This window comes from Rhinopithecus bieti, unplaced genomic scaffold, assembly GCF_001698545.2.
Source record: "Rhinopithecus bieti isolate Rb0 unplaced genomic scaffold, ASM169854v2 scaffold_4475, whole genome shotgun sequence".
NCBI classification, from domain to species: domain Eukaryota; kingdom Metazoa; phylum Chordata; class Mammalia; order Primates; family Cercopithecidae; genus Rhinopithecus; species Rhinopithecus bieti.
Window position 1 is genome coordinate 343,751 of NW_016804399.1, and position 24,580 is coordinate 368,330.

At 41.5% G+C, this 24,580-nt stretch overlaps 1 protein-coding gene across 5 annotated transcripts in view; it reads left to right on the top strand.

The window, feature by feature from the left end:
* Positions 1 to 24,580, top strand: part of KLHL3 (kelch like family member 3) — a 295,050-nt gene that overhangs the window by 249,904 nt on the left and 20,566 nt on the right. For all 5 annotated transcript variants that reach the window (XR_001884624.1, XM_017867838.1, XM_017867839.1 and 2 more), the window contains 4 exons: positions 967 to 1,083; positions 4,697 to 4,846; positions 23,176 to 23,293; positions 24,015 to 24,212. Coding sequence is in view for 4 of the 5 variants with exons in the window: in XM_017867838.1 (XP_017723327.1) it covers positions 967 to 1,083; positions 4,697 to 4,846; positions 23,176 to 23,293; positions 24,015 to 24,212 (583 nt within the window). In the remaining variant the exon portion in view is untranslated. The remainder of the gene's footprint in view (positions 1 to 966; positions 1,084 to 4,696; positions 4,847 to 23,175; positions 23,294 to 24,014; positions 24,213 to 24,580) is intronic.

Sequence of the window (24,580 nt, forward strand, 5' to 3'; positions counted from 1 at the left end):
GTGTTAGCCAGGATGGTCTCGATCTCCTGACCTCATGATCCGCCTGCCTCAGCCTCCCAAAGTGCTGGGATTACAGGCGTGAGCCACTGCGTCCGGCCAGAAGTGGTATTTTAAAGTCAACGAGTATGCATATTTAAAATTTTGATCGATATTGCCAATACTTCCCTCCCCTCTTAAAAAGCATTATTAATGAAATTTTTACAGACACTGCTGGTTTCCCCATGGCCCCTCCAACGTTGAATTTTATCTGCCTGTGTGTGTGTGGTGGCATAGGGTTTGAATTTGGACTTATCCTTGAGTAGAGTGAACATCCAAAGTATAGGTCTGCCTTTTTGGTTCTAAGCCCTCTAGTTTTGATTCGCATAGAAATGAAATCTCTCCTCAAGGAGAAATGTTTGCCATTCCTTGTCATTCAGTGTCACAGTGACCATCACAGCCAGCTTTGGGCAGAGGGCATTCTTACTGTTTTTATTCTGCATTAACTTTACACGGGACATAAGTGAGGAAATGGAGGCATGGGGGAATGATGACATTGCCCCAGGGTCTGATCTTCCTGAGCAGCCTCTATAAATTTGGTTCACAGTTACTGCTGTGTATTTTTACCCTTAAATAACTATTGGAACTGGTTTTTATTTTAGAATGAACCAGGATGATTCTACATTTGGGATAGCAGGTTTGTCCTTGTGTGTTTGTGTGTGTGTGTGTGTCTGTGTGTCTGTGTGTGTACAGTGTGTGTGTGTCTGTGTGTCTGTGTGTGTACAGTGTGTGTGTGATCACTCTCTTAGGCCAGCAAGTAAACCAGTGCTTTCTGTTTTTATTTTAAATATGAGTCTCAGATTAATTAAACACCTTTGTGGATGACTCATAACTTTTCTCCTTTTTTTTTTTTTTTTTTTTTTAAACAGATTGAGGGTTGTTTGAAAGCTTTTATCTCTTTATTGAAGTTGCCCATGTTTTTCTTTATAGGTGTTTGAAGCTGTGATTTCATGGATCAATTATGAGAAAGAAACCCGTTTGGAGCACATGGCAAAGCTGATGGAACATGTCCGGCTTCCTCTCTTACCTAGGGACTACCTAGTCCAAGTGAGTGTTGTACAAGAGCCAAGCACTTCTGTGTTCACCCAGGCCTCTAGGAATAGCAATGGGCAACCCTGGTTGGATGGAGTAGTTGAGGGGTTTAGTGGGTCTTCCGTATGTGCTGAGGGAACCAACCCACTGGGTTAAGTGTTAGGTGTTGTAAAGTTTAAGATCATAGGCTTGAAAATAGGACACTTAGGTTTCAGTCTCTGCTCCTCTGCTTATTAGTTTTGGATTTTTATTTAACCTCTTCAAGCCTCAGTTTTTCTTCCATAGAACAGATATTACAGTAGAGCCCAGCAGGGTTGTTGTAGGGACTAAAGGAGTAGAGTTTGCAAGTCAGCTGTTTAGCATGGAGCCTGGGGTAACAAATGTTCCATGAAAGTTAGCTGCCTTTGTTGTAGAGGACCGAAGCAAGAAGGGTCATGTCCACAATGTTTCTATGTTCCCTTTTTGTCTTAGTTTTAGGCAACTTGAAGCCAAATTCAAGACTGTAAAAACCGGGTGCCTAGAATACATCGTGCTTCCACTTCCTCTGAGGAGGAAAGAAAAATTAAGAATTATGGGGTTCCCTTATGGTGCCATATGTTTTCTCATTTAATCCTTATAATAACCCTGAGGGGCAAAGATTGTAACTCCTTTTTTACACATGTAGGCCTTGAGGCTTGTGGAGGTTGGGATTTATCAGGGGTCTCCAGCCTTAGGGAGGCTCAGGATTCAACTCCATGTCAGTCTGGCTCTGCAGTGCATAGTTCTTCCACTAAGCTAGCTGCCACCATTGATATGCTCTTTTCTGCTTACCCATTACGTGACTTATTTTATATAGTAAATGGCATTAGACACTTTTATAAGCAGAGAATAAACCTTAAAATATATGAACAAAACAAAACATTGAGACAACAGGTTAGCCTTCAGCTGTCTCCAAGGAGTCTCTGGAAGGAAGGGAAGGTGTGATGCAAGGATAAAGAGGAGGTTTAGCAGCCCAGCAGCCCAGCAGACCAGCTCTTGTTACTTTCCAGCCATATAATACCAGGTACATACTTAACCTTTTTAAACCTCAGTTTTCTCATCTGGAAAAAATGGCACTTGCTTTATAGGATTGTTTGGGGATAAACAATAAAATGAGATAATCCATGTAAGGCCTATAATACAGTGTTCAGTGAATGTTACTGATCTTACTCTGTACTCTTTGTGACCACTGCGGTGATTCTTAGTAGCAGGTGACACAGCATCCTCATGAGCATGTGTAAACTCCTCTGCTGGTAACACTTGTTGATCGCAGGTATGAGGGGTCAGTGAAATGTTCCCTGAATCGCCTTACTTCAGCCTCCTCAGGTGCTGAGGTGATATGCTTGCAAGCTCTTAAATGGGGCATGCATGCTACTTTGGGTGGTACCACTGCCACCTGGTGGCAGCATAGCTTTCCTGTAGAAAAGGTCCCCTGAGCATCCAGTGTCAGTCAAACCTCCCACTGTCCTGTGGGAAGCTGGCCGGAGGTGGAGGAGGCACCTGGACTCCAGCATAGTCTCGCTTCCACAGGGAAGGTTGGCGACCTGGGGACCTGGGTTCCAGAGAAAGCTAAAGCACCTTAGAGACCCTTGGTCACAAACTCCCATCACGCATCCACAACTGAAACTTAACAAACGTCACCATTAGGAAATGGTACTTGGGTTATTATGCCAAAGTAGAGTTTAGATCTGGAAAAGAAGGGGGTTGGAGGCAATGGGCATGAGAACTGTTGTGTGGGACTCCTTCTCCCTTCGCCCTTTTTTCAGAAAGGCCTTTTATCAGGCCTCTCAGAGTGAACACCTTTGGAAGAGGATGTTTCATTAACATTCATTTGACTTTGAAACTTCAAATGAGTATAATTGCTGGGATGGCTGATGGTGGTGGGGAGGAGGAGGAGGAAAGGAAAGCCCTGGATAGACCTCCACCAATGCTGCCTGACCTCTGGGAGAGGTTTTTTTTTTTCTTTCACAAAAGGTAGCATTTATTAGGCTTTTACTCAGCATTTAAAATATTGTACTAAATATATAATATATTGTGATAAAATATATATAATGTAAACTGTTATTTTAACCATTTTTAAGTGTACAATTTAGAGGCATTCATTAGATTCACAATTCAGTACAACCATTACTATAAAGATTACCAAAAGTTTTCATCACCCCCAAAGTTGAAACTCTTGTAACCATGAAGCACTAATTTTCCAAGAGAACTTTTAATTCAAGCTGAGTAAGTTCTTCTGGAGAAATAGCTGCTCATGCATTTCTCCTTCCTTCTAAGCTTTTTTCGACATCATCTCCCACCCTTTTCATTTTGTAATTGACCCTAGAAGTTTATGATTTGTCTCAAGCTGGCTCAGTTCCTTACTGGGAGGGGAAAAAAAAACCTTCCAAGGAAAACAGTTCTTGGGGACTGTCTCTTGGGGGGGAGGTGGTCAGAGGGACACATAGGCCTTCTCTTGCCAATCGTTTTTTCCCTGCCAGCTCCAATGCTGCCCAGCAGGTGATGGCCCTGGCCATGCTTTCATTCCTAGTGACAGATTGGGACCCAGGAGAGGCTCAGTCATGCCTTGTGCATCACTGACTTGAGGGCTGAGATAATTGAGGTGGGAGGCCCTTCTCATTCTCTGACTGGACTTGAAGTCTTCAGGGTCAGAAATTTTGTCTTGTTTATCAGTTTTCTTCTTGGGGACCAGCACAGGACTGCCCAGCCAGGAGACATTCAATCAGTGTTAGCTGTTGAATAGAATTGATCTTTCCTAACACAAAGCAGCCTCAGAAGACCACACTGCCCATTCCAGATATACCACACAGTGATCTGACCTGGGCCAAAATGTGGAGATTCGAGAGTTAGAGCACCGAATGGCTTCATGCTTGGTCTTGCTCATGAAACCTTTAGGCTTACATTTGCTGAGCACTTGCTTAGGTCCTAAGCGCTGGAATAGGAGGTGAAGAAGTCAGAGCCCCAGCTTAGATGGAGTCCTAGGGGAGGTCAATAGGTGGGACTTTGTGCAGGATAATTTTTCTGCTCTGATGTTGTTACTCTGTTAGAAAGAGCCTCACTGGCCAATTTTCTGCCCTGAGACCTTCACTATAAGGCAACAAATATGAATCTTTCTCCTTGGCAAGCTTGTTTTACTCAATGCCTCCAAAGGTTGGCTGATGGCTCCCACACCCTTTCCTCTTTCCCCTCACTCCTCCTCTCAGATATCTGTTTGTCCTAACATTATAATGCATTCAAATCAGGAGAAATGTGGTTAGAGGCTTTCAGCATGGCTACTTGTCTTTTGTTTTGCGTAAACTCATTTAAGCCTCAAAACAAACAAAACTAGTCAGGTTGTAGATACCTTTAATATGCCCATTTTACAGATGAGGAAACTGAGGATCAGAGATGTTAAGTAGTAGATCTGGTCTAATGCCAGAGCTTGATCCCTTATCCCACTGTGTTCTTAAAATTCAGGAGGTGAGCAGTAAGTTGTAACTCTTTGGGTCTGAGATGATGTGGTGAAGGAGTGAATGAGTGTGGGAGTGCAGGAATGACTGAGCCCAGGGTGAAAGCTTGGGAAATGTGGCTGAGCTCTGCTCCAGGATCACCCATGGATTATTACCTCTAGACAGTTGAAGAAGAAACTTTGATAAAGAATAACAACACCTGTAAAGACTTCCTCATTGAGGCCATGAAATACCATCTGCTCCCTCTGGATCAGAGGCTATTGATTAAGAACCCAAGGACCAAGCCCAGGACTCCAGTCAGCCTTCCCAAGGTAAGCCCCAGCCCAGTAACCGCCAAGAGTCAGGAGTGTGCCCTGGGAAAGTAGCCTTCCACTCCTGCCTCCAAGTCTTTCCTCACCCATGGCTGCCCTGCATCTGGGTTGCATTTACAACCTAGGACATGGAGTCTGCTGGTTCCTCTTGAATCTGCTGGTACCTCTCTCTTCTGGGGTCTTCCTTTCCTAAGAGTTTCGAGGTAACCTCCAGTGTCATCAGGGAGGTTTGAGAATAACTCAGAGCTCTCTCTCACCCCCACCCTGACTTCTCATTTCACACCATGGCTTGTGCTCTATTTCTGTTGGAAGCAGAGGAATGGCTATGTTGGTTACACTTAGTGATGGCCATAGTCTTCCCCTTTCCAGGCCATTCTTTGAGTTAGAATAGTCCTAGTCTGTTTCTTTCCCCCACTTCAGGGAAGGACAAAAAGGAAAATTAGGGCTGCCAGAGGGAAGAAAAGGGGTTCTGAGAAAAGGGACCCTGTCAAATTGAGGAGTTTGACAGGTCATGAAGCAGAGGAAGGAAATGGGAGAAATGAGAATTTGTGAGGGAGCAGCCAGGGAAAGGGAAGGAAGACATAGGAGGGGACCCCATGATCTAGAGATCTAGAGTTTATGGTGTGTGCTGGCTGCTTTGGTTCCCTGCAAGTCTCCTTTCCTCTCTGATCCTCAGGCTCCTTATCTACAGAATGAACGATGCTCCACTTGATCCCTAAAGTTCTGTCTGGCTTGGTACCAAAGTAGTTGTTCTAGGAGTCTAACATGCTGATGTCTGGGGGAAGGAATCAGTCAACCCAAGAGGAAAGGTGGGAGGAGAGGAGTGGGTCATGTTGTCTCATTGATGACACAGTAGGCAGCACCAGGAAATTATTTAGGCTCTTGCTTTGTCCTCCTCCTCCTCTTTCCAGCTGGCTGCCATCCTCCCTGCCTGCTTCTTCCAGGAAGGTTTCACAGTGGCTGGAGAAGCATGTTGTTTTCCAAGATCAGGTGTTGGAATTCTCTGAGGTTTGCAGGACCTTCTTTCCCCTCTGCTCCATGACCTTGGATCATGGGGAATATATTGGTTGCAATGTGAACAAATGTCTCAGTGTCCCAGATAATAATACAAGCAGCTAACCTTTATTGAGTGCTGAGGTTATCACTTGAATATCTTATTTAATCTTTTCAACAACTCTACAACGTAAAGGTAGTTATCCTAGTTTTATAAAGGAGGAAACTGAGGTTCAGAGAAGTTAATTTATTTGCCCAAGGTCAACACAGCTAATGTGGTAGAATCAGCATTTGAACTGAGTCTTTATCACTCTCCATACCTGTTTTCTGAACCCATACCATTCTGCAGCTGGCTTCACCTTCGTAAACCTGAGAGTGCATACTTGCCTGCTGGCCTCATGTTGCCTAGTGAGGGTTAGAAGAAGGCATAGCTGCAAGGCAAGGCCTTGGTCTGGCTGGACATTGGTCTTACTGCAGGTTGATGCATTTTGTTTTGTTTGGTTGGAATATTGCATAGAAACTTCTTCATATCTTTCAAAATGAAAATAACTTAGCTTTCTTTAATTATAGACATATGTGCTTATTGTAGATTATTAAAAGGATACTACAATTTTGAAATTAAGTAAAAGTCACTTGAAATGTCTCCTAGGGTAAGAAATCTGCTATTATTTGGAAAATTTTCTTTCAGACATGTCTCTGTGCACTTTTTCACAGATAGATACAAATGTACAGTGTATCACTATACAGATTGAAATATTTGCCCCCCATGCAGCCATGTGGTATAGACTGCTTTTAATATTATCATATAGGTGAAATCAGCATTTAAATTGTAATGGTACCTGGTACTTAATTTTATGCACTATTATGTACATATTATGGACAGTCTTCTACTGATGGGCTTTGCAGTAATTTCCTTTTTTTTTTGTTGTATCCTTTAAAAGATGGCATCTTGTTTGAGTTCATATTTCTTTCATTGGGAGTGAGATTCATCTTGGTTTCATATGGTTATTGGCAGTTGTATTTCTATTTTGGAGAATTCTCTGTTCATGTCCCTAACTCATTTTTCTGTTAGATTGTTATTTTTTATTAATATTTTTTATTCCTTTGTTTTCTTCTTGAGGCAGAGTCTTGCTCTTGTACCCAGGCCAGAGTGCAGTGGAGTGATCTCAGCTCACTTCAGCTTCAACCTTCCAAGCTCACACGATCCTCCCACCTCAGCCTCCCAAGTAGCTGGGACTGCAGGTGTGTGCCACCACACCCAGCTAATTTTTTTTCTTTTGACTTTTTTGTAGAGAGAGGTTTTTGCCATGTTGCCTAGGCTGGTCTTGAACTCCTGAGCTCAAGCAATCCACCCACGTTGGCCTTCCAAAATGCTGGAATTATAGGTGTGAGCCACTGTGCCTGGCCTTATTTATAGTTTTTAAAGGCTCTTTGTACATTAAAGAGGTTAGGCCTTTGAATGTATATATTTCAAATATGCTTTTCTTAGTTTGCAGTTTGTCTCTTGTTTATAGTAATTTTTTAGTCCAAAAAAACCCCAGTTTTTAAGGAGTCAAATTGATCTATCTTTTGCTTTATAGCTTGGGTTTTGTGTCATGTTTAGAAATATTTTCTTTACTCTGAAATGATTTAAAGAATGTCCCCATGTTTTCTTCAAGTACCTTTATAATTTTTGTTTTACATTTGAATCTTTGATGCACTTAGAATTATTTTGTGTGTGTAAGGAGTGAGGGCAGGGATTCAGTTTTATTTGTATTGCAAATGATGAGCCAATTGTCTCAAGGTTATATTATTCATTAATTCCCCTCTTCCCCCATTGGTTTGAATACTATATTTATTATGATCTAAGTTTCCACAAGCTTCATGTCTTGAGAATGTTGATTCTAAGTGCACTGCTTTTTATTTGGCATTTTTACTTCCCTGGGTTTTCAGCTGGTGTTCTGTCTGTGACATTTCCCTTTGGAAGCTGTGGTTCTCATCCTCTATGATATCAGATGAATGACATCTTTGCCTGAGGAGTGTAGCTTGGAGCTAAGGGAATGGTTCAGTGCTGGCCCAGCTTTTTTGTGTAGAAACCATACCTAGTGACTTCTCCTTTTCTGGACTCCATGTCTAGCTCTTACCACATATACCCATAAAAAGATAGTTTGAAAATTAAAGCCCAGTTTGTGCCTGAGCCTAGACGAAGCATGCTGAGAGCTGCTCCACCATCACCCCTGTTTCATCCCAGGGATTGAATCTATAGTTGAGAAAGAGTCTACCCCTTGTTTCAGGAGGTCAAAGCCATCCTTCTGTCTACCCTACTCCTTAAGAAACATTTATTTTCTGAATGAAGACATTTAGATTCCTGGGCCTTCTGCAGGCAACTGAAACCATGACTTCCTTAGAATCTGTTAAAGAAAGAAATAAAGAAGACATCACTGCTGTTTGTCTCATTGTTCTCCTGTATTCAATCCTTGAATGATTTAAGGTTATGTTGTTTAACCTGCTTCTTAAACTATACTCTCATCACCATTGTTTGAGCATTTAAATTAGTGAGGGGATCCCCACTGAGGGCTTGAAGAATGAATGGGGTATGCTGAGGGAAATGGTTACTTAGGGATTATCAGATCGTGTACTGTCTTAATAAATCATCACAGTAATAGATCTGTACTATTCATATCCCCACTTTACTGAGATTACTCAGAGAGGTTAAGAAATTTGCCCAGTTAAGTACTGGCTAAGTGCAGTGCTGGGGTTTGGTCTGTCTCACTCCAAAATCCGTGCTTTTCTTTTTACACCAAACTGATTCCTGAGAAACAGCTTCGAGGTTTTGGTAGCAGTTTAAAGAGATTATTTTCTTTTAGATTAGTTGAGGTATAATAATTTATACGCAGTAAAATTCACACTTTTTAGAGATACGTGATAAGATTTTACAAATGCACCATCATGTAACCACCATCCCAATCAAAACATAGAATATTTTAATCACTATAAAAAGTTTCCATGTGCTGCTTTGTAGTCAATCCTCTTCTTTCTTCTTCTACCCCCAGCCTCTGACAACTACTGATCTGATTTCTGTCCCTATGGTTTTGCCTTTTCTAGAGTGTCATATAAATGGAATCATGCTGTATGTAGTCCTTTGAGCTTGGCTTCTTTTTCTTACCATAATGCATTTGAGATTCATCCCCGTTGTTGCATGTATCAGGAGCTCATTCCTTTTTATCACTAAGTAACATTCCATTGTATGGATGGACCATAATTTATTCATTCACCAGTTGGTGGACATTTGGGTATCCAGTTTTTGGCTGTTACAAATAAAGCTGCTGTGATTTCACTTACAGATCTTTGTGTGGACATATGTTTTAATTTCTCTTGGTTAAATACCTAGGAGTAGGATTGCTGGGTTATATGGTAAGTATATGTTTAACTTTATAAGAAATTGCTAAACTGTTTTTGAAAATGGCTGTACTATTATGCACTTCCACCAGCAATATATGAGTTTGTTATTCTGCAGTCCTGCTACTACTTGACTTTATCTATTTTAAAAAATTTTAGCCATTCTAGTAGGTATGTGGTGGTATATCACTATGGTTTTAATATGCATCTCTCTAATCACTATGCTGTTAAGATTTTCTCATGTGCTTATTTGCCACCCATATTTCTTCTTTGGTAAAGTGTCTGTTAAAATCTTTTGCCCATTTGAAAAATTGGGTTATTATTTTCTTACTGAGTTGTAAATGTTCTTTATATATTCTGGATACAAGTCTTTAATAAGATATATATTGTGCAAATATTTTCTCCCAACCCGTGCCTTATATTTTCATTTTCTTAGCAGTATCTTTGGAAGATAGTTTTAAAACTAATTTTTAATTGACAAAAGTTATATGCATTTATCATGTACAACATGAGGTTTTGAAATATAGTTACACTGTGGAATGGCTAAATTTAGCTAATTAACATATGTATTACCTCATATACTTATTTTTTTTTTGTGGTGAGAACACTTAAAATCTGTTCTCTTTTTTTTTTTTTTTTTTTTTTGAGACGGAGTCTTGCTTTGTTGCCCAGGCTGGAGTGCAGTGGCCAGATCTCAGCTCACTGCAAGCTCCGCCTCCCGGGTTTATGCCATTCTCCTGCCTCAGCCTCCCGAGTAGCTGAGACTACAGGTGCCCGCCACCTTGCCCGGCTAGTTTTTTTGGTATTTTTTTAGTAGAGACGGGGTTTCACCATGTTAGCCAGGATGGTCTCGATCTCCTGACCTCGTGATCTGCCCGTCTCGGCCTCCCAAAGTGCTGGAATTACAGGCTTGAGCCACCGCGCCCGGCCAAAATCTATTTTCTTAACTATTTTCAAGAATACAATACATTGTTATTAACTATAGTCACCATGTTGTACTACAAATCTCTTGAAGGTATTTCTCCCATCTCACTGAAATTTCGTATCCTTTGATCAACATCTTCCTGGCCAACCCCTTCCCTATCCCTTGGTAACCACCATTCTATTCTCTGCTTCTATGAGTTTAACTTTTTTAGATTCCGCGTATGAATGAGATTGTATGTTATTTGTCCTTTTGTGCCCCGCTTATTTCACTTAATGTAATATCCTCCAGGTTCATCCATATTGTCACCGGTGACAGGATTTCCTTCTTTTTTTAAGGCTAAATAGTATTTTACTAAGTATGTATACCACAGTTTCTTTATGCAGTCATCTGTTGATGGACATTTAGCTTGATTCCACATCTTGGCTATTGCAACTAATGCTGCAGTGAACATGAGAGTAGGTATCGCTCTGACATACTGATTTCATTTCCTTTGGATATATACCCAATAATGGGATTGCTGGATTATATGATAGTTCTATTTTTATTTTTTTTGAGCAAGTTTCACACTGTTTTCCATGGTGGCTGCACTGTACTTGGAAGAGCATAAGTTTTAAGTTTTTCAATTTTTTTTCTGTTATGGTTTATTTTGTGTTCTATCTAAAAAAATCTTTGCCTAATTTGAAGTCACAGATTTTCTCCTATACTTTCTTCTAGTAGTTTTACGTTTTACATTTAGGCCTATGGATCCATTTTGAGAAGTTTTTTTTTTTGTTTTTAATATGGTGCATGAGGTGAGAGTCTAAGACTCATTTGTTTTGCATATGAATGTCCAGTTGTTCCACACCATTTGTTGGGAAGATTCTCTGTTCTCCATTGAATTACCCTGTTACTTTTGTTATACATAATTGACTGTATATGTATTCATCTATTTCCGGGCTCTCTTCTGTTCCATTTTATCTGTTTGTCTACCTTTACACCAATACCATGTTGCCTCGATTACTACCTTTCTAGTAAGTCTTGAAATTAGGTAGTATGAGTCCTCCAGTTTTGTTCTTCAATGTTGTTTTTGTGAGTCTGGGTCCTTTGCATTTCCATTAAATTTCAGAATCAACTTGTCTATCTACAAAAAAGCTTGTAGGGGTTCTGCTTGGAATGATACTGAATCTCTAGATCAAATGGGGGAACTACCATCTTAATAATATTAAATATTTAGATCCATGAACACAGTATAACTCCATTTATGCAGGTCTTCTGTAATTTCTCTCATCAGTGTTGTATAGTTTTCAGTTTATGGGTCTTATGTATCTTTTGTTAGATATAGCCCTGGGTATTTTATAGTTTTAGATGCTATTGTAAATGTTTTCTTTTGAAATTTCAATTTCTAATTGTTTATTGCTGATATGTAGAAATGTGATTCTTTAGAAAGGTTATTTAATGGGGGAGAGGTCAGGTTGGTGATGGCTTCATTGCTTTCTGAACAACAAGGACAGTAGTTTCAGAAGATTACTGAGTAGCCCAGACTGATGCTTCAGGCAGGCATTTTGGGCTCTCTTCTAGAGTGTTAGCTCCTCAACGCAACTGTAGGTTCCATGGGAGCAGGCATTACTCATCTGTGTCCTTGGCACATGACCTCAATTAAAGAAATACATGTTTAAAGATGAAATAACCTCATAGAGACTTAATACTGACCATTTATATTACCCCTCATTTTTTCCTGATGGGCTTATCAGCATTCATACCTGTGTTTTCACATGGCTTTAGTGAGGATTTATATCCTACTTTATATCCTCCTTTGATCACTAATGGAGGTTGACCCTAGTTTGATTCAAGCCTACAAGTCCAAATTAGAATGAATCCAATTGTCGTTTCTAGGGGATTTGAAGGGTTGTAAAGCTCTTTGTTTTTCTTTCCTTTCCTTTCCTTTCCTTTCCTTTTCTTCTTTCTTTCTTTCTTTTTCCTTCCTTCCTTCCTTCCTTCCTTCCTTCCTTCCTTCCTTCCTTCCTTCCTTCATTCCTTCTTTCTTTCTTTCTCTGAAATCCAGCTATAAACAATCATGTATGCATTAATTCATTACTTTTTTTTGAGATGGAGTTTTGCTCTTATTGCCCAGGCTGGAGTGCAATGGCATGACCTTGGCTCACTGCAACCTCCGACTCCCGGGTTCAGGCGATTCTCCTGCCTCAGCCTCCCAAGTAGCTGGGATTACAGGTGCCTGCCACCATGCCCAGCTATGTTTTTTTGTATTTTTAGTAGAGATGGGGTTTCACCATGTTGGTCAGGCTGGTCTCAAACTCCTGACCTCTGGTGATCCACCCTCCTCAGCCTCCCAAAGTGCTGGGATTACAGGCGTGAGCCACCGTGCCTGGCCAATTCATTACTTTTTAATTCACTCATCCAACATACTTCCATAGAGAAACCACTAATTGCCAGGCACTGGGGTAAGTACTGGATTCATGAAGGCTGATATGAACTGGTCTCTTCCCCAGGGGACTCCCAGACCAGAAGGAGGGGAAACAGCTGTGAAAGGATAATTACAATGGAGTGAGTAAATGCCCCCATAGGGGTATAGGCAAAACACTCTGGGAGCACAGAGAGGGGTAAGGAGTTAAGGAAAGCTTTCTGCAGGAGCTGACAGGAGCTGTGTCTCCAAGGTAAAATGCGAATTGTCTGTGAGAGTGAACATCCAGAAACTGGTTCAGGTGACTGCAGGAGAAAACTGATTTACATCCTCTGGTGACCACTTAGAATAATTTGTACTTTGCATCTTCTTCTCTGGGTAATTGTCCTGGTCTTCATCACTGAAGGTATTGATGATAATACAAATAGTATTGTTTAAATACTAATTACTGAGCAGCTTCTTTGCATTGTTAGCCTAAGTACTTAATGCCCATTATCTTATTTTGTCTTTATTACAACTCCGGAGGCTTTAATGTTGGAGAAAACCAAGATTCAGTGAGATTGAGTAAGACTGAGTGACTTGCCCAGGGTTTTACAGCTCTTAAGTGGCAGTGTGAGGACTTGAATCCGGGGCTGGCTGACTCAAAGCCTGGGCTTTTAATCACTACATGATACTAATCCCCACAATAATGATAACAGCAGATACCAATTACTGAGCACTTATCATGTGCCAGCCACTGGGCTAAGTGACTTATATTTGTATCTCATAGGATTTTCATAACTGTAATTATCCCCATTTTGCAGATGAGGAAGTTGGACCTTGGGTTCTGTCACCCACTCATTATGCATTAGTTATCTATTTCTGCATTACAAATTACCCTAACTCTAATGGCTTAACACAGTAAACATCTGTCATCCCACAGTTTCTATGGGCAGGAATCCTGGAGTGGCTTAGCTGGGTCCTTTTGGCCCAGGGTCATACAGTCAAGCTGTTGGTCGGGGTGCAGTTATTTCAAGGCTTGTTTGGGGAGGATCTGATTCTAAGCTCACTCATGTGGTTGCTGGCAGGCCTGCTTCTTGCCATGTGGGCCTCTCCATAAGCTGCTTGAGTGTCCTCATGACATGCTGGCTTTCTTCCAGAGAGAGTGATTCTAGAGCAGGAAAATGAGAGCACACACCTAACAGAAGCTGTAGTCTTTGTATAACCTAATGTCAAAATCCATGTCCCATCACTTCTGTCTTTTATTTGCTAGATACAAATCACTAAGTCTAGCCCACACTCAAGGGGAGAGGTATTAAGTTCCATGTCTGAGTGTAGAAGTATCACAGAATTTGTGACCCGTCTTTAAAGCACAATTAGTAAATGGCTGAGTTGAGGTTTAAGCCTAGGATGACTGGCCTGACGCCCTGCGCTCCAAACTGTTTTATTATATTGCTTCCAAATGTCACAAAAGCATTATAGCCGAATGCTGTGTTGAAAGAAACCTGATTCCCGTCCTTTGGGGACTTTTAATTTTAAGAAGTCTCTCTGAGAAAGTAAGATAGACATATATGAACAACCAAATAAGTAGAAGAAGAGAGAAATTAGGAGATAATTGGACTAGTTGGAGAAGCAGGCATAGGAATTCCAAGGGCAGGCTGCTTTTGGCTTTCATAAATTCAGTCCAGATAGGCTTTCTAGCAGAGCAAACTTGAAAAACAACGTGGTGGCAGAGACTTGCACTATATTCAGTAATTCTCAGCAGTAACTCTGTTTGCCAGCCAAGTCCCTTCCCTGAGAGGAACAGGACTCTGGCTTGAGATAGCTGCAGAGGCTAATAAGGGTGTTTTTCCTGAGCCATATATGCACAGAGCATACTGACACATCCCAGCCGGAACAGCTAACAGCATCATCTTGGCTCCCACACATTCACCGCCCAGCACTTTCCCTGAGGCTGGGTTGCCATGGACAACCCAAAGCTGCCTCCCAGCCACTCAGAAGTCTCCTACATTACCCTGTTCCACAGATGGCAGCAAGGAAATGAGGTTTCAGGAAGATGCAAATGAACCTTTTGGAAATGTACTGAACCTGGCACTTTTCACTGTCATTCCAGTTCAGTTGGCATCTCTATTCAGCTCTTTAAAAATGCTACTGAAACGCCATTTGGATTGGAAGTGGGTGGCTTGCTCCTGAGTTGGGCTGTCCTGCTTTCAGTAGATGGTGTTGGAAGAAGCTGTTGACAGGGTGGGTGGGATGACCTCTCATTTGGCCCAGGCCCCTGGATGGGCACTGCCCCTTTCTGCCTTGGTCCACACCCTGGCAAGCACCCTGGGTTCCTGAAAAAGCCCCATAATCACCCCTAGAATTAGTGGTACTTACCCTCCCTTCACAGGTTCATAGTATACTTTTCCACCTTTCACTGGGAATCTGTTTTTTAGCACCTGTCTTAGAAGCTAATAATGACACTGCTGTTAATCAGATAACATTTAGTGTTTACTGTTTAGCAAGCATTGTGCTAAGTGCTTCATATCATTTAAGCCTCCTGACACCCATATGGGAAGCATCCTATTATCCTGATATTACAAGTTATGAAAATGAGGCTTAGGAAGGTTAAATGTCTTGCTCATAGCCACACAGTTATATAGTGATTGGGCTGATACTATATTTGGGCCTGGATGTGTCTGATTCCAAAGCCCATTTTTTCCACTCTTCTTCTCTCCACCGGGCCTTGCCCTCATATTACCTGGTTCTCAGACCCCCATTGTCTCTGCACCTTGCTATCAGTACTTGCCTAGAGCAACTGTTGCTCAGGAACCTGCTTGGACAAGTCTTCTGGCTCGACCTCGACATGCTCCTTCGGATGAATTGTTGGTGTTAGCCCTGCGGCCCCACGCACCAGGGTAAGAGAGACTCTCGCTTCCTGCCCTGGCCCGAGGGACCGACTGGCTGGGCCTGCCTTCTGCCCAGCTCACCGGTCACAGAAGATAGTTTGGACATACATTCTACTCTTGCCCGATGAAAAAAGTGTGTAGAGCCCAGATTGTTCCTTTTACCTGAGTGGAAATTTGAATGACCTATGTAGTCCTGAGGCCAGGGCTAGGGTCTTAATCTACACGTAGGCTGGAAATCTCTACTCTCTTCATGGATTGTCCCTTTCCCTGGCTAGTCTCTGGCACCTAATGGCTCTCAGACACAGGGTGGTTGTGATTTCAGTGAGGAGGGACCTACATGCCTTCAATCCCACAGTCACGCTGGTGGAATCAGAATCATCTATGTAAACAAGAGAGCATTATATATTTATTTTAAAAAATGTTATGCTGGGAGTAAAATTTCCTTCCTAAGGAATCAGGTAGTCTTTTCCATGGGCTCACTAGTCTTCCTAAAATAAATGGCTGTTTGACTTTTCAAAATGAGAGTGCTTTCCTTGGGAGGTTATCTAATAACCATCCCTGCTACAGTGGAGTTCAGCTCACTCATATTCTGTCAACCAGAGAACCTCCATTCATCAGAACTTCTGCAGCCTTCAACACAGTGACAGTTAAGACTTGGGATCAGAACCCTGAGGCACCCTGCCAAACTCCTACGTATGCTGCAGTTCACCAGAGTGATTAAATTATGTTCAGTCTAGCACAATTGTTCACCTAGAGCCAGTTCTTTAGTTTGTAATTCCTAGATGACTGATAGTTCTTACTCAGGGTTACCTTGAAAGATAAATGTTAAAAATAGTGATCATTAAATAAGCCGATTTGATTAATTTCTAATGAAGGCATATTAATCTTAAGTATATTGGGGTTTAGGAGTGCTGGGGAAAGAAAGAAACATGCTTGTTGAACTCCCTGGGTCTGAGTGTTTCTGAAATATAAAATGAGGGCATATAGGAGAGAATGGTTCAAGTCTCTTCCTCTGACATCTTGTGGTCTTCTTAAGTAGCTGGAAGTTTGTGATTTCAGAGATGTGATACGTGTAGACTGTGGGAAATACTTATATTTGCCTAATTGTTGCTAACATCAGGTATCCATGGAAACAAGTATCCATTAGCACTCATGATAAGAAATTTATTCTTTTTACTCTGCATGATCAACACAATAGTGGGTATAGTGCTCCATGTATGATGGCTTCTTGCAACACCTACTATAAAAATTGGATTTCTTTTGACCATACTGGGCTGTACTAATTTACATTCCCACCAGCAGGGCATAAGAGTTCCTCTTTCTCCACATCCTTGCCAGCATTTGTTATCTTTTGTCTTTTCTACAGTAGACATTCTAATTGGGGTGAGGTGATGTCTCGTGGTTTTCATTTGCATTTCCCAGATGAATAGTAATGTTGAACATTTTTTTCATACACTTGTTGGTCATTCATATATCTTTTAAGAGAAATATCTATTTAGATCTTTTGCCCATTTTGAATCAGATTATCTGTTTTCTGTTATTTAATTGTTTGAGTTCCTTATACATTTTGGATATTAACACCTTGTCAAATGTGTGCTTTTGGCACGTTTGTCGAAAATCAGTTGGCTGTAAATGTGTGGATTTATTTCTAGGTTCTCTAATTTATTCCATTGATCTATGTGTCTGTTTTTATGCCAGTACCATGATGTTTTAGTTACTCTAGCTTTGCTGTATATTTTGAAGTCAGGTAGCATGATGCCGCCAGCTTCGTTCCTTTTACTCTAGATGGTTTGGCTATTCAGGATCCTTTGTGGTCCCATATGAGTTTTAGAATTTTTTTTTTTTCCTATTTTTTTGTGAAGAATGTCATTGGTAGTTTGATGGGGATTACACTGAATCTGTAGATTGCTTTAGGTAGTATGAGCATTTTAACCTTATTTATTCTTTCAATCCATGATCATGGGATATCTTTCCATTTGTTTGTGTCCTCTTCAATTTCTTTCATCAATGTTTTATAGTTTTCATTGTAGAGATCTTTTACCTCCATGGTTAAATTTATTCCTAGGTATTTTATTTTTTTGTAGCTACTGTTAATGAGTTTTTTTCTTTATTTCTTTTTCAGGTAGTTCGCTATCAGTGTATAATGAATAAATGAACTCATTTATTCATTCGAACAGTTTTTTGGTGGCATCTTTAGGCTTTTTAATATATAAGATCATATTCTCTGCAAGCAGGTACAGTTTGACTTTCTCCTTTCAATTTGAATGTACTTCATTTCTTTCTCTTGCCCGATTGCTCTGGCTAGGACTTCCAGTACTATGTTGGATAGAAGTGGAGAAAGTGGGCATCCTTGTCTTGTTCCAGTTCTTAGAGGAAAAACTTTCTACTTTCCCCTTTCTAGTATGATTTTAGCTGTGTGTTTTTCATATATGGCCTTTATTATGTTGAGTTACTTTCCTTCTATTTCTAATTTGTTGAGAGTTTTATGATGAAGGGATGTTGAGTTTTATCAAATGCTTTTCTGCATCTATTGAAATGATCATGTGGTTTTTGTCTTTGATTCTGTTAATGTGATGTATCATTTTTATTCATTTGTGTAGTGTTGAACCATCCTTGCATCCCTAGGATGAATCCATTTGATCATGGTGAATGATCTTTTCAATGTGCTGTTGAATTTCATTTGCTAGTATTTTGTTGTGGATTTTTGCATCTGTGTTCATCATGGATATTGGTCTATAGTTTTCTTTTTTGTCATGTCATTGTCTAGTTTGCTATTAGAGGAGTGCTGGCTTCAAAGAATGAATTTGGAAGGATTCCCTCCCTTTTGGTATTTTAGAATAGTTTGAGAATAACTGGTATTAGTTCTTCTTTAAATGTTTGGTAGAATTCAGCAGTGAAACTGTCAAGTTCTGGGCTTTTCTTTGATAGCAGACTTTTTATTAGTGATTCAATCTTGTTGCTTGTTATTGGTCTGTTTGGGTTTTCTGTTTCTTCATGATTCTATATTGGTTGGTTGTATGGATCCAGGAAAAATTAAAAATAGAACTACCATATGACCCTGCAGTCAATACTGGGTATGTATCCAAAGAAAATAAATCAGCATGTCAAAGAGATAGCTGTACTCTCATGTTTATTTCAGCAGTATTTACAATAGCCAAAATACAGAATCAACCTAAGTGCCTGTCAACAGATGAATGGGTTTTAAAATGTGGTATATATACTATTCAACTATAAAAAGGCTGGGCACAGTGGCTCACACTTGTAATCCCAGCACTTTGGGAGGCTGAGGCGAGCAGATTACCTTAGGTCAGGAGTTTGAGACCAGCCTGGCCAACATGGTGAAACCCCGTCTTTACTAAAAATACAGAAAAGTAGCCGGGTGTGGTGGTGGGCACCTGTAATCTTAGCTACTTGGGAGGCTGAGGCAGGAGAATTGCTTGAACCCGGGAGGTACAGGTTGCAGTGAACCAAGATCCTGCCATTGCACTCCAGCCTTGGTGACAGAGCGAGACTCCGTCTCAAAATAAATAAATAAATAAAAAGAGGAAATCCTGTCATTTGTGACAACGTGGATGAACCTGGAGGACATTATGTTAAGTGAAATAACCCAGGCATATAGAAGGACAAACACCACATGATTTCACTTACATGTGAAATCTAAAACAGCCGAACTCGTAGAAGTAGAGAGCAGAATAGTGGTTATCAGAGGCTGGGGAAGGGAGGAGGGAGGGGAGATGGGGAAAGGGAGATGGGGCTGATCAATGGATACTGTGTTACAGTTAGATAGGAGGAATACCTTCTGGAGTTCTATTACACAGTAGGGTGACTCTAGTTAACAATAATGTATTGTATATTTCAAAATAGCTAGAAGAGAGGATTTTGAATGTTCTCACCACAAAGAAATAATAAGTGTTTGAGATGGTAGATATGCTGATTACCCTGATTTGATCATTACCCAATGTATGCATATATCCAAACATCACACTCTACCCCATAAATATGTGTACCTATTATGTGTTAACTAAAAATAAAACAAAAAAATTGAGTTTCCTATGCCTGTGAGAGAAGCAGATGTATACCTGCTCTTCCCGCTGCCTTGAGCTACCCCTGAAACTGATGGTCCTATCCCACAAAACCTCATAATTCCTTTTCTCAGATAGTTGTACAAGTTTCATATGTTTAAAGTCATCTCTTACCAGTGGTTTTATGAGCTCAAAGGCAAGTTTGTTTTGAAAACCTTATCTTGTATCTTATTTATTTATTTATTTTTTTGAGACAGGGTCTCACTCTGTTGCCTAGACTGGAGTGCAGTGGCGCTGCAATCACAACTTACTGTAGCCTCAAAACTCTGGGCTCAGGTGATTCTCCCACCTCAGCCTTCCAAGTAGCTGGGGCTACAGGCAATGCACCACAACACCCAGCTAGTTTTTTGTATTTTTTGTAGAGACAGGGTTTCACCGTGTTGCCCAGGCTGGTCTTGAGCTCCTGGACTCAAGAGATCCACCCGCCTCTGCCACCTAAAGTACTGGGATTACAGGTGTGAGCCATTGCACCTAGCTGGGATTACAGGTGTGAGCCATTGCACCTAGCTGGGATTACAGGTGTGAGCCATTGCACCTAGCTGGGATTACAGGTGTGAGCCATTGCACCTAGCTGTCGTGTATCACTTTTGTCTTTCTACTGAGGCTTTACTTTAACATTACGAAATTTGTATTTCTGTAACACTGTTTCTGTGAAAATTCTCAGAGATGAGTGGTAGATTTTCTCCAATATGAATGTACCCTCTACTTCCCTGGTGGGAGATAGTTTCTGGGCATGGTGAGGGTTCCTGAAAACTTTGCCTTTTTTTTTTTTTTTTTTTAAATTTACAAAAGAAGGTGGATAGCTTATGACAAGAATAAGCAAACTTTCTTTTGGTGGTCGAGTCAAAAGATGGAAAAGCTCTCACTTTCTCTTTTATTTTGCTTGTTTTTTCCTCACTGTCTCCAGAATTTTAATCTGGTGTTCCAACATATTTTAACTAAAGAAAATGGCATTCTAGTTTAGTTTCTTTTTTCATTTTTAAAAACTCTGTATTGTTGTTTAACTCTTTGCATGTGCTGTTTACTTTTTATTCACGTATTCTTTATTCCAAACAAATACTTGAGCCCTCACTTTTACCTGGCAACATAAGTATATGGAGTTGTCTTGGTGACTGGGGCAGATACATTTTCTGCCCAGGCAGGGTTCACCATCTAGAGGTGCAAAAGACAAGTCACTGATGGTCCAGCACAATGCAGAACACATGGGCAGGTGAAATCTCAGAGGACGGATGTGTAGTTCTCACTTGGAGGCCAGAGAAGTCCATTTGTAGGAAATAACATGTAAACTGAGACCTGAAAGATAAGCAGGTGTTAAGGCAGAGCGCTCAGAGTTGAGAAGAAGGTTTCGAGTCAGGGCACAGCATGTGGGAGGGTGTGGGGTGCCTGAAGTCCTTGCAGAAAGAAAACTTAAAACTGCTTTTATTCTCACTCAGCTTCAGAAATCAGATTTCAAAGAAAATCTTGCAATATTTGCCTTCAGTTTAGCTTTACCAACTCAAAACCGGAAAGACAATGCAAGTTCTGGGCATATTTACGAGCACGTAATTCTGCCCTTGAAGAGTAGGTTAGGCATTGTCTGGAGTTTGCCAAGGGGCTGTGCTCATTAACATCCCCCTTGAACTGTTCATGGATGCCTGTCTAAGCAAAGAATTCCAGATGGGAAGTAATGTAGAATTCATCTTTACTCTGAAAAAGGCTACTCTTGACACAGGGCAGTGGGCCTTCTGAACTGAGGCACCCAGGAAAGTCAAGAACAGAATGTTTCTGTCTGGAAGCAGCAGCAGCAGCAGCAGCTCGAGGCTGGGCTTTGTGTCCTGGGTTCCTTTGGAATGCTTTAGAAGTCAGAACTGATATCTGAATTTTTGAACACTGGTCAGCCACTTTTGGTGACAGACAGCTATGGACTAAATCTGATGACCAGTGACCACCCACATGGCAATGGGTGAGCCTCTTCTGGAATATTGGGGAATAAAAGATTGATCTGTAGTAATGGTGGTGAGTTCTGGTTTTGCCTCCCATATGGTGGGAAGTGTTCATTTGAGGGATGTGCTCCTGCGAGTTCACACAGAGTTTGATGGGCACTTCTCTCCCCACAAATACATCATGGGGAAGTAAAAAGCACTATGATAATTCATGATGGCAAAAGTTGTTCATGGCATATCATCAGGAAATCCATACAGAGTGTGGATTAAAAAGGTAGTTCTCAAAGTATGAACCCTAGAGTGGCAGCAGCAGCAGCACCTGGGAACTTGTTAGAAAGGCAGCCTCTGGGCTCCACTCCAGATCCACGGAATCACACTCTGGGGACAGGGCCCAGCAGCTTGTGTTTTCACAAGTCCTCTAGGTGATTCTGATGTATGCTCAAGTTTGAGAACCACTGGGTAAAGAAGACAAGCTACAGGTAATGATCAAATGAATTTGCTGGTTGTAACTTCCACCCTTTCTCTCCACTCAAGAAAGCATATCGGAATGCCATTGAGTGAGAGTGACATCATTGTGGGGACAGCTATGAATTTGCACATGTTTATTAAAATATGTAAACTATAGGTAACCGGTACTTTAATTTTTGTTTATTAATAACATGTGACCAAAGTCACAGCAGTGATACCACAGTTAAGTACTGCAGTTCTATTAACCTAACCAGAGCAGTAGTTTTCATTGTTTTTGGCCATGCCCTTGCAATACAAAATGCATTTAAATTTCTATCCAGAAGACACATGTAAGTGTGTATAACCAAAACAAATATTTCATGAAATAATATTCTTGTTATCATATTTTCTGTACTTTTAAAAATATATATGCTGGTCATAATCCATTAAATTGATTTCATGACTTACTAATGGAAAGTGACCTGCGTTTTGACAAACACAGATGCAACAAGCTGTGTTTGCTTGGATCCTGTCTCTAGAGCAGGAGGTGCGGGGGTGGCTGGCCTCACCCTCTGTCAGATAGACTTGGATTTCAGTCTCTGCCTACATTCCTAGCTGTGTGACCTTGGGCCACTTAATGTGATCTCTGAGCTTTACTTTCCTATCTGTCAATGTGGATGATGATATCTACCTCACAGCTGTGGTGACAAGTAAATGACAACACATTTCACATGGTGCCTGGCAGTGGCAGCTACTACCTTACTTGTGGAAATAGGACTGCTAGCACTAGTTTTCAGAACATCATCAGTTTAATAACTTTTGTAATAACCACCTCACAGGAGTTTTTCACAATTTTTTTCTATACTGCAGTGCATAAGTGCACCCTACATTCTAGGCATTCAGAAATACTTTTGAATAATAGTTTAAAAAATACATCCAAATTCTGCACTCTTTTTCAAAGTATATTTGAGTTTGTTTTGATATAAGATTTAGCACCTCCCATTCCCAATCTTGAGGACACTGAGATTACAGATGATGCCCTACGTGGCTTCACACACCCACAAGATAGCCCTGAGTGGGGCATTTGGGAAACAGAACTTATGATTGTGTTTCTGTGGGAAGATGCTTGTTAGACTTTTCTTGAATACTCATACCTGTTGGTGACTAGGGGCAGCATCTCCATGTATGTAGCTCTGTAAACTGGCATCTCGGATCATCCACAGACCCTGGGCGATAAGCCATGTGGAAGTACCAGGGATACCATAAATCCAGATTTTGGGGAGACCCCACTAATGTCCACTTGTCTCTCTGGAGGTCATGATTGTGGTTGGCGGCCAGGCACCCAAGGCAATCCGCAGTGTGGAGTGCTATGATTTCGAGGAGGACCGGTGGGATCAGATTGCTGAGCTTCCCTCCAGAAGATGCAGAGCAGGTGAGCAGCCTCCCAGTTCTGCAAGCTGTTTTTCCCCTGCTGGTCCCCACTCCGTACCAGAAGTTGTGAGCTACTCCTTGTTTCCTCAAGCATCTGTGCATTTCAGGCTCCTATTCTTTTCCCTCTTGCACAGTTTTTTTTCTTTTTTTCTTTTCTTTTCTTTTTTTGTTCTTGTTTTAAGACAGAGTCTTGCTCTGTCACCCAGGTTGGAGTGCAGCGTCATGATCTCGGCTTACTGCAACTGCCGCCTCCTGGGTTCAAGTGATTCTCTCACCTCAGCCTTCCAAGTAGCTGGGATTACAGGCACGCACCACCATGCCTGGCGAATATTTGCATTTTTAGTAGAGACGGGTTTCACCATGTTGGCTAGGCTGGTCTTGAACTCCTGACTTCAGGTGATCCACCCACCTTGGCTTCCCAAAGTACTGGGATTACAGGCGTGAGCCACCACGCCCGGCCACTTGCACAGTTTTTGGCTCTTTTGGGGTCAGTTCTCATGAGCTTGGGGAGTTAAAGCTGATTCAAGTGTTTACTTGAGTCAGACGAAATTAGAAAAGCAAGTAGGAAAGAAATCCAGTGAATCCCATAATGACTGGCAGATATCTAAAGTATCTTCGGTGGTGACTTCTCCTGTATCTGTCTTGCTCCTCCATTGTCATCCATCAACTTGAGCAGTCATGTGCCTGACCTGACCTTGATGTCTTGGTTTCCTGTGCCTCAGGTGTGGTGTTCATGGCTGGCCACGTGTATGCCGTGGGAGGGTTTAATGGCTCACTGCGGGTGCGGACAGTGGATGTGTATGACGGCGTGAAGGACCAGTGGACATCCATTGCCAGCATGCAGGAGCGCCGGAGCACGCTGGGCGCAGCGGTGCTCAATGACTTGCTCTACGCGGTGGGAGGCTTTGATGGCAGTACTGGTAGGTTCAGGGTGTGTTCCCAACCCCTCCTAGCCTGGGACACACCCTCCATGAAACCCTGTTTTACTCAGCCAGTTCTGGTCCAACTTTCTGTCCATTTGTAGCTACTGCCCCAGGGAGATACCCACCCTTCTGCCTCATCCAGCTTTCAGGGGAAGAGCCAGGCCTTCTTCCACACAGAATATGTAACTGCCCATGTACTAGGCTTTCTAGGACTCAGAAGAGTCTCTTTCCTACTTTTCAGTGTCTGGGAACCTATTTACTCAGAAGATGAGACTTAGAAGGAAAGCATGCTTAGCTGGGGGGTGCCTCAGGCCTCCAGTTTGAATCCTCTGCCAGACAGATGAGGGAGCTGAGTTCAGCACTTG